General features: G+C 36.8%; 2 protein-coding genes across 2 annotated transcripts; both read left to right on the forward strand.

The window, feature by feature from the left end:
• The first annotated feature begins 680 nt into the window (after positions 1 to 680).
• LOC131475213 (beta/gamma crystallin domain-containing protein 2-like) lies at positions 681 to 4,750 on the forward strand. The gene is made up of 7 exons (XM_058653160.1): positions 681 to 689; positions 773 to 1,021; positions 1,909 to 2,185; positions 2,830 to 2,852; positions 3,924 to 3,998; positions 4,090 to 4,332; positions 4,429 to 4,750. Exons 1-7 carry the CDS (start codon positions 681 to 683, stop codon positions 4,702 to 4,704), a joined length of 1,152 nt encoding a protein of 383 aa, XP_058509143.1. The 3' UTR covers positions 4,705 to 4,750.
• A 2,775-nt stretch (positions 4,751 to 7,525) lies between these two features.
• On the forward strand, positions 7,526 to 8,485 carry LOC131455476 (gamma-crystallin M2-like). The gene is made up of 3 exons (XM_058623128.1): positions 7,526 to 7,588; positions 7,672 to 7,914; positions 8,158 to 8,485. Exons 1-3 carry the CDS (start codon positions 7,574 to 7,576, stop codon positions 8,428 to 8,430), a joined length of 531 nt encoding a protein of 176 aa, XP_058479111.1. The 5' UTR covers positions 7,526 to 7,573; the 3' UTR covers positions 8,431 to 8,485.
• The last annotated feature ends 2,662 nt before the right edge of the window (positions 8,486 to 11,147 follow it).

Here is an 11,147-nt window from a genome sequence, read left to right on the forward strand (position 1 = left end):
GAATTACTCACTTCCGCCTCTCACATACAGAAATACAGAGAGAGAGAGAGATATGATTTTAGTTCTTACAATGGTACGTTTGTAAGTAAGGTTTATTGCAGTCTGTTGTAGCAGGAAAAACATCTAAAAATAGAAATAAGCGTATTTATTTTGTGTCTGGGTTAAGGTTAGGGTAAAAAAAAAATATATATATATATATTATATATATATATTTATAACCTGTAAAATTCAGAGAATTAGAATAGAAATAGTGGAATAATGGAATTATGTCAGAATGTGTACATTTTTACATTTTTATGTATACAAATATACAGTAATAACACATCATATATGTATGTATATACATAAAACGGCATGTAAAGACAGACACAGTAACAAACTGGGTTTTTTTGTCTCTACAGACACAGACAGAAAGAATCCCAGATAGATAGATTTGTTGATTTGTCACACAGCTGAACCTCACAGCAGAGCAGTGCAGCTGGCACCACACCAGATTCATGCAGTCTGGAATAATAACCATTTACAGAGCGATTTAACAAACTTTTAACACGACTCCGCTGAGTAATGGCTTCAAAACAATGGCTCCACAGATCATTTACATATCGTGACGGGTATAAAAGTAAGAGGAAGTTCAGCTAGGCCAAGTACCGGAGCAATCACGGACAGGATCAGGCACAAATATGGGCAGAGTGAGAGAAATGTGCATGCAATAGCTTGAATATCAAATCATGTGTCACTTTTGATGAAGAACAAGTGTTATTTTGATTTTCAGATCATCTTCTACGAGGACAGGAACTTCCAGGGTCGCTCCTATGAGACCAGCAGCGACTGCGCCGAGCTGACGTCCTACCTGAGCCGCTGTAACTCCTGCCGAGTGGAGAACGGCTGCTTTATGGTCTACGAGCGTCCAAACTATGTGGGCCACCAGATGCTGGTGAGGAGGGGCGAGTACCCCGACAACCAGCGCCTGATGGGAATGAGCGTGGGCGACTGCATCCGCTCCTGCCGCATGATCCCTATGGTAAAAAAAAAAAGCTTGGAGACTATTAGTTCTGGTGCTTTATTATTCAAGAACCCAAGAGCCAAGAACCTACAGTTAGGAATGCAGAACTTTCAACTTTTGTTTTCTTGTTTTTATGACCTTTCTCGGTTTCTTGGCCAACCAGATGGTCCAGTCTGGCCTGCAGGATTAGAATCTTAGAAGGAGAAATACCATTTTTCAGTTCCAGATATGTGTGACTAAACGTTTTGTGCCTTTATAGATCCACTGTGATCAGTAAGTTGTAATGCACGTGTAAATACTAAATGTATATATAATTTTTTTGAAATTGCACTTTTCTCAAGAAATGTCAGGTACAATATGTTTTGTAAAAACAAAGGGAAAAAGTTGGTTTTATGCTATTATTTCACTGGTCAAGCTCACTTTAGATCAAATTGCTCTGTATGTGGCCCCTGAACTCACTCCTGCTTTAGATGGTCCCTGAATTAGCCAAGCAGCATGTTACTCCAAATAGGAAGCACAATGCAAGAGTGAGCCTTAGCAAGACATTTCAGTTAAAAGAGGAAGACCACAGAGAAGGTTCATGGACGCTGTGAAGAAGGCCATGAGGACAGTCAGTGTAACAGAAGTGGACACAAGGGAGAGGACAAGATGGAGGCAGATGATCCACTGTGGCAACCCTTAAAGGGAGAAGCCAAACAAACAGGGCGGCAGCAAAGCTTGTGAGGAAGCACTGGTGTAACGAGAAATGAATGAGGAGGAGGAGAAGGTTTTGAAGGAGGAGATAGGGAGCAAAAATAATAATATGGAAGAAGGAAAACAATAGTTGGGAATTGATAAAATCCTTAATAAACACAATTGAAACTGTTTGACATGACATTCCTGTACCCCTCGGTGTCATTTCACAGCACAGGGGACAGTTCAGGATGAAGATCTACGAGAGGGAGAACTTCGGAGGTCAGATGCACGAGCTGATGGAAGACTGCGACTCCATCCAGGAGCGCTACCGCATGTCCGACTGTCAGTCCGCTCACGTGATGGACGGCCACTGGCTGATGTACGAGCAGCCACAATACAGAGGCAGGATGACGTACCTGAGACCCGGAGAGTACAGGAGCTTCAGGGAGCTGGTCCTGGGTCCCATGGAGAAGAGGATCGGATCCATCAGGCGCATCATGGAATCCTGTTAGACACAGCTGAGACAAGAAAGTGTGATCAATGAATATCAATAAACATTTCTTATCTACAAAATGTTTGTGTTTGATTTTCATTCATGTTGAGGTTCAAAACCTCAAAACCATGTGGTTTTTCATGAAAGTAGAGCATCAAGCTGCTCCAGTGTCAAAGGACCGTTTAGTCATCTTTATTATTTACCTTTATATTTCCTTGTCATTTTAAACTTTAAAACATTAAAGAATAAAAAATATTAGCTATGCATCTGAGCATGACTTTCCTCAAGTTTCATGAAACGTCTACTTTTTAGAAAATAAATCAATTAATAAATTTGAATCTTACACAGTTTTAGCAGGGTAATTGGTAGTGTTCATAACAGCATATACTGATAAAAAAATAGTTAGTTTAAACTAATTGTACTATAAACTTTATTTACCCAAGTTATCTAAACCAGTGATTCTCAGTGTTGGCCCCCTAGTGGCCATGAAATGTCATTAAATATAAATAAATGTGTTTTTCATTTTCAGTTTTGTAATTAAGTTTTAAATAACTGTAAATTATTAACAATAGTTTTAAGAAATACGTATAAGGAATAAAATAAAACCATGGTATTTAAATGATGTGTTAGTTTTCTTTTATCTGACCTTGTATAGCAGGTAATAGCAATATTGTGACATGTGTAAGTATCCAGTGTCAGCCGGTCAACATACAGGCCTAACATTTATTAGTATTTGCACTCAATGTTAATTTATTCATTTACATTATTGTGATGGATAACTACACACTTTAAATGTGAGCACTTTATTGTAAAGTGTGATGACACAGAGCCCAGCTTGTAATAACCACATGTTCATAAATAAAGTAAAGTGGACTGATGATTAATCTGTTTTGAGTCTGAATGTTTGTATCAACATCAACTATTTCCTTCTGATCAGAAACTTAGACAGTTTAAGTTGACATGTGATCATTTATGATCAGCTGTTTTTATATATTTATGTACTTTGTGTAACTTTTGTATTTTTGTGAGCTGGTGGAAAATTAGCCTCAGAATGCAACCTGGCCATCACATTTACATTTAATGTTGGATGTATGCATTGTGCCTTTCCTTAAATAAAAAATAAAAATGAATTGGTTGAAGTAACATTGAGTCTTTCAATATCACTCACATCAGTGGTACATTATTAGGACCAGTATTTTGACAAGATTGTAAAAATCGTTAAATCAATTCCTATTTTCACTGAACGGTGTATGGGATCACTGTAATAATAATAATTATAGAGATTAGATCAATAATCATCAAGAACATCAGCTCACAAACAGTATTGTCTTAGTTCATAATTGATATTATGCCCTTGTTACCATTCAGTTAAAATTACAATTTTTCATATCCAATGAAAACTTTGGCTTCTATGAAACATTAGATATTGTTTTAAAAGAATCAATAAAAAACATTTACAGAATATAAACGTATCCCAACTGCAGCTTTTCAGTTGATGAGTGAGTTCAGCTTCCCACAGTTTCAAAATTGGACATAAAATATTTATATTTAACGACATAATAATTATGAGACCTGCTTATTTGAAGGCTCTGTTTTTAGTGAAAGAAAATTCTGTTTCAGGGTCATGACCCTGTTTGTCAACGAGTAAACAATTCAAATGTCTATGGGCCTCTATAGTCAGTTGCTGGGTCAGGATTTTGGACAATAGACAGTCACATTGTCTTTGTTTCTGACCAGGTATAAATGAAACAGGTCCAGACAGGGAGGGCATCAGTTCATTCACAGCTCTCTGAGATCTGCGAAACCACTGCATCCAACATGGGCAAGGTAGGAAACTGTTGGATTCTACGTTCATCTTCCAGGTTCAGTAATATGATCATTAAAATGCTTTAATACCTTTGAATTTTTTTGTGTCCAGATCACCTTCTACGAGGACAGGAACTTCCAGGGGCGCTCCTATGAGTGCATGAGCGACTGCGCCGACATGTCCTCCTACCTGAGCAGGTGTCACTCCTGCAGGGTGGAGAGCGGCTGCTTCATGGTCTACGATCGCCCCAACTACATGGGCAACCAGTACTTCATGAGGAGGGGCGAGTACTCCGACTACATGAACATGATGGGAATGAGCGGCGGTATCAGGTCCTGCCGTATGATCCCCATGGTAGGTTGACTACACACTAATTATATTTATTATTAATTTCTTCAAAAAGGTTATCTTAAATGAATCATTTTTGTGTGTTTTTTTTTATTCTAACAGTACAGAGGAAACTACAGGATGAGGATCTACGAGAGGGAGAACTTCGGTGGTCAGATGCACGAGATGATGGACGACTGTGACAACATCATGGACCGCTACCGCATGTCCGACTGCCAGTCCTGCAACGTGATGGACGGCCACTGGCTGATGTACGAGCAGCCCCAATACAGAGGCAGGATGATGTACATGAGGCCTGGAGAGTACAGGAGCTTCAGGGAGATGGGCTGGAGCGGCATGAGGTTCATGAGCATGAAGCGCATCACTGACATGTGCTAATTGTACATTTTGATGTCAATAAATCATAGAAGATTCTACTTTTAAACCTGGTGTCATGGGTATTTTATTATTGGAGACTATATGGTCACAAACACAGCAGTACTGAGGAAGTGACTTATTACATATTACATTACTAATAAACATAATACAGTTACTTTACATTAGTTGTTGGCGCATTTAATGTCACAAAATGTCGATTGGTTTACAAAGCTTCAAAATGATGATGTTTTTTAAATGTCTTTTTTTTGGTTCAGTAACCAAATGTATTCACTTCTAAAAATTTATTTGTTATATTGAGCAAAGAAAGCAGAAAATAATCACATTTAAGAAGCTGCAAAATTCCTCCAATTCATTTATTCATTAATGCTGCCCTACCTTACGTTTTACTGAATATCAATAGTAACTTAGATTGCTTATATCACTAGATTTAAAGAGCGTTTTAAATACAATCAAAAAGTGATGTACAAGAAGTTCCTTTGAAGCTCAATGGAAATGGAAAGTTAGTCATCAAAATGCAGAATATAAATATATAATATAAAGCAAATATAGCAGCCTACCAAAGCAAAACATGAGCCTTCCCACACATTTACTGTTTCCTGTATATTCCTTCTGATGTGATGATATGTACCTTCTAAAGCTAAAAATACTCTTGGGATGTAGTACAGCAGTACCTCAGTGTAAATGTTTGTTTTTTTAGTATTCAAATGTAGGTAGTAGTAAAAAGTAAGGTAATATTACCCACTGCTAATGGTGTTTTCCAGTTGTAGTGAAGTCTAAATTTCCGAGTTCAGTGTATTTCTTTTTAATTTATTTGTAGTTTGAGTCAGTGGGCATGTTGTAATGGAGTTTTATTAAATTGTACTACACATTACTTGGTGATAATATAGTTAAATATTGCTTGGTAACGCATAACTGCGAAACACTGTTTATTCATTGCCTCTAACATTCAATATTTTTTACGATGTCATGCTGAAATTGACTCTTAAAGGTGATGATATATAAAATATGTACAACAGCAACCTTTAGCATATAAAATGTTTAAAGTTTAAAACAGACACAAAGAAACACAAACACATGACTGAGCTAATGTCTGTTTTATTTTTATAAATACTGTAACTATTTGGTTATTTCTGCACATCAGCAACAGGCAGATATTGGAAATGAGCAACAGCAGAGAATGATCACATGATGAGGAGACGACAAGGCAACAATAACAAACTATTATATACAAGAAATATCCACCGGTTAAGTGTATTAAAAAAGAGAAAGAGAGCGTTAGCAGGACTTTAACAACCTTTTCACTTTCTTAATGTATCTTCAGACTGCGAGAATTGCTGAGAATTGCTGAGAAAAGTTCAGCGTTTCCAACACATAGCTGCAGTTCACTCTTGCTTCCATGGGCAGATGGCAGTTTGTGGGCAATAAATGTCCAGTTCAATTGTGAATAAACGAGCTGAACCATTGTTATCAGTGACGTCAGGGTGTTGTTAATCTCTGATGACTCATAATCATTTTATTACGTGATGTAATACTTTTTTTTACGTGTAATCCATTTAAGTGAAAATGATTTACAGTGAGCATCCTCATAAAATAAAAGACTAATAATGGATCAGTATCACATAATTAGATGGACTACAGGTGGGCGGAACTAGGCAATCAGTAGTAGATCCACACACTTGAAGCTTTGCCCCTGTCTTGCACTCTGTGGACAGACCGCTGTTGAAAAGTTTATTGTGAAAATGTGATACCAACTTGTCCTCTAAATGAATTACTGGCAGCGTCTATTTTAAAAACACAGCAATGGATCACAATTAGTTTCTTTGAAGGACAGTGTCAGTGATACATGTCACGTTATAACATGAACAGTTTACGTTCCATGACATGATACCAGAAACTTTTCACATTTTAACATGAAATCTATCCTGTTCATTATAGTATCACGTGACACATATGAGCTAAAGGTTGCTGTTGTACATATTTTATATATCATCACCTTTAAGAGTCAATTTCAGCATCACATCGTAAAAAATATTGAATGTTAGAGGCCATGAATAAACAGTGTTTAGCAGTAATGCGTTACCAAGCAATATTTAACTATATTATCACCAAGTATTGTGTAGTACAATTTACACATAAAGTACCATTAATAAAACTCCATTACAACATGCCCACAGACTCAAACTACAAATAAATTAAAAAGAAATACACTGAACTTGGAAATTTAGACTTCACTACAACTGGAAAACACCATTAGCAGTGGGTAATATTACCTTACCCCTTAAAAGTGTGATGGTGAGGTGTGAGCGAGTGATTTCCAGTGAAAATTTCAAGGGATTTCAAGTGAAAATTATGTGTGGGGCAAGAAAACAGTTTCTCTCAATCCTGTAACCTGACAACAAATAAATCAGAGCTCTACTGATAGACTGTCAGATCACATCAACTTAAATATACTATTAACTATTAATAATAACTTTGACAAATGTTTCACAAATAGAAATGAAAACAGACGTGTTTTCAACAAATTCTAAATGCTGAATATGTCTCCAACAGAAACACAACTATTGTCATTTCTACAGTGATTGTTTGTTAGTCTGTATTGTAGTGTTTTTTAACAACAAAAAGCTGATTGTATTTTACTTCCCGATGGAAAAGTCCATTCTAAAATCCTCTGTGGGATTTGGTCACATGGAAACGTGACAATGGCCCCTGAGCATTCTATAGACCTCTATACCATGTTGCTGAATCGCAGGTTTGAACAATGGGAGCCACTGATTCTTTGGGTTTGCTCAGGTATAAAAGTCCCGGTTAAAACAGGAGAAGCATCAGTTTGGCAGCAGCAACCGTTCTGTGAAAAACCAACACCACCACCATGACCATGGGCAAGGTAATCACTCACGCTCACACCTCACCATCACACTTTCAAACTCCTTCCTGTGCATTTACACTCTCTCTCTCTCTTTCATCCAGATCACCTTCTACGAGGACAGGAACTTCCAGGGTCGTTCCTATGAGTGCATGAGCGACTGCGCTGACATGTCCTCCTACCTGAGCAGGTGTCACTCCTGCAGGGTGGAGAGCGGCTGCTTCATGGTCTACGACCGCACCAACTACATGGGCAACCAGTACTTCATGAGGAGGGGCGAGTACGCCGACTACATGAGCATGTTTGGAATGAGGGACTGCATCAGGTCCTGCCGTATGATCCCCATGGTAAGAAGCTTGGAAATGCAGGGGTCTGGAGGGTAAAGCGCCAGATCATTCTCTAATATCAGACCCTGACATTTTTAATATGTTTTCATGGTCCTACTCCTGGCATCTTCCTGTTGACGGATAAATGTTCCTGTTGTATACGTTTTTAAAAGTTTCTCTGATTGATGGGCGAAACCTGAAGTTCATTGAAAACTCACACTCAAAGTTCATCGAAGTAAACTCCCAAATGTTTTCTCCTCACAGCACAGAGGACAGTTCAGGATGAGGATCTACGAGAATGAGAACTTCGGTGGTCAGATGCACGAGATGATGGACGACTGCGACAACATCATGGACCGCTACCGCATGTCCAACTGCATGTCCTGCAACGTGATGGACGGCCACTGGCTGATGTACGAGCAGCCCCACTACAAAGGCAGGATGATGTACATGAGGCCTGGAGAGTACAGGAGCTTCAGGGACATGGGCTGGAGCGGCATGAGGTTCATGAGCATGAAGCGCATCATGGACATGTAAAAACTGAACAATGTGTTTGGATAAACTAAATGAATAAAAGTCCTTTTTGACAAAAAAAAAATCTCCCTGTTGAATCATTTCATTTGAATTGAAAGGAGGCTTCCAGTGATTTCTCATATTTTTCTAGCAGGGCGGTAAGATTAAAGTAACACTCGCATTAATTGATAAAAACAATGGTAATTGTAATTGTAATGACTTGAAAATGAGAAATACTTCTGTCAGTGTATTACCTTTACATGAAAATATTTGATAATGAAAATGAAGTTGTAATTCATCATCTCTTATCTCGTTAACAATTTACATTGTTAACACTTATATTACTAGAAATCAGATGATATGACCATATTTCTTAATACTTAAACTATTACCATTCTATTCCTGTATTACCTTCCCAATGTTGGGACAGCCCCCACTATCTATTTTTAGATTTGTGTGTTTGTAGCTTGTTGTGTTGTTAATTACTATTTCATAGTTTTATCATAATTTGTTTTTGTAAATATCTTGTATAAAGCGGATTTTTTTTTAAGTGTGATGTAAAAGATTAATTGGATATTGTTGCTGTACATTAATGTTAGGTGTGGCCCTACAAACTGTCATAACCATATGGTTACATACTATTATATTCAATTCAATAACATTTTATTTGTATAGCGCCAAATCCTAACATACATTATCTCAAGGCACTATACATAGACAACAATCAATATCATTATCATATCAATGATGTATCTACAAAACTTATCTCGTACTTCAGTCAAATGTTGTGTTATGTTGTGACATCGTTCCATGAGAGGTTCATGGAGGTTCAGTAAAACAGAAACTACGAGAATGGCTTGAAAAAGTCTCAACAGTCACTTCCTGGAATAAAGTTGATGCCAAGTGTTGAACGGTTGTGAGGCACTAACACTCATTTGTCTGTTCAGGAATGCAAGTAAATGAGTATAATTTAACATCTTCATTGAAAAATAATAATGTGATTTAGTATTGTTTCTGTTTTGTAAAACAGTGTATTAGAAAAATCATGGATAACAATAACTATGTTTTAGTATTAAAAAATATCGTTTTGGTTAAACAGCTGTTACATACAGGTGTATTAACCATTACAGAAACATAAAAAAAGATTTTCATAATTACCATTGCTGTTAATTTAAGGTGGCTGTGGCATAAATGTCACATTGGGTGGTGGTCTAATAAATTTGTTAAGCACTGTATATAAAAGCTTGATTTTATTTTGTATACATTTGTTTTTATTTTTATTTTATTTTTATTTTTTATTTAAAGTTTGTTTTCTAAGTTGACTTTTGTATATTTGATTCATTGAAAATAAAACTTTTAAATCTATCAAGTTTGCCTATTCATTTATATAAGACTGCAAGTATGTCTACTAATGTGCACAGTTTGAAATAATATTATTTATATAAAACGATTGCTGTCATGTTAATGTATGAAGATTGTGACACATTTGCATGAGGGGAACGTTCTGGGAACCTTTTGAGAATGTTCTATAAAGGTTGTATAAATGTTGTCACAAAGTAACGTTAGGGGAATGTTCTGGGAACCAAATATGCAACCAAAAACTAACATTAGAGGAACTCTCGGAAAACTTTCCATATCAACCACAGGACAACCTAGGGAGGAACCTTCAGAACGTTTGATGTGAATTGATAGAGTGCATTTTATTTAAGCAGTGAGAAAAAACAATTAACAAACTCAAAATAAATCTGTAAAACCTATTTACACGATCTACATACTTTTGTGATTGAACTTAATTAATTCACTAGCTGAAGCTTTTCTTTAAAAGACACATTTTCATCACTTTTGGAATAATGGATAATGTTGTTTCTCTTCTAGCTTGAAATGATGAAAAATATGAAACTTTTCTTTTTACCATTTAACCGCCAATATGTCTTGTTTCTTCAGACTTCAATCATCCCATTGAATAAACGACCCCAAACAAGGGTCAATAGCAGTAGGGCTAGTGTCTTGTTCCTGGTGATACTGGTTTGTGGATTATTTTCACCTGTGTTGTATCCGTCACACCTGTGACTTTCTTTACCTTTGTTGTAAGCTTTGGAGTTTACCTTTCAGTCCACTTTGTTGAATACTTTAGCTTGTGTTACTGCCATATTGAGTTATTTTATCTATTTGATATTTTACCTTTATTTAACCCGGACGTCCGTTGAGATAAAAATCTATATTTTAAGTTCAGTTCATAAAGACATGAAACATACAGAATATAAACAGTCAGGGTAGAACATAACTAGTTAATATAAATTGCTGCAATTTGTTCTTACCCTAAAGTGCTCAAGGCCTTGTGTTGGATTGACAACCTGTCCAGGGTGTACCCTGCCTTTTCCCCTATGTCCGCTGGGATTGGCACCTGCGACCCTCGAGTGGAATTCAAAACAGTAGTCGATGAAGTGCTCAGAAAATTCTAGATAAGTATACATAAGTGGAATTTACCCAAAATGGCATTGTGGCATTTTACAAAAAATATACAGGTAAAGTTTCATATATATTTATTTTCAAAATAATTTTTACTGACTCATGCAAAACGCAGTACTTTTCTGAAGCCTACATCCTTCTATGACACGTACATATGCCCTCAGCATTCTATAGGCCTCTATACCATGTTGCTGAGTCGCAGGTTTGGACAATGGGAGCCACTGATTCTTTGGGTTTGCTCAGGTATAAAAGACACGGTTAAAACAGGAGAA

This window comes from Solea solea, chromosome 2 (genome assembly GCF_958295425.1).
Source record: "Solea solea chromosome 2, fSolSol10.1, whole genome shotgun sequence".
Lineage (NCBI taxonomy): Eukaryota > Metazoa > Chordata > Actinopteri > Pleuronectiformes > Soleidae > Solea > Solea solea.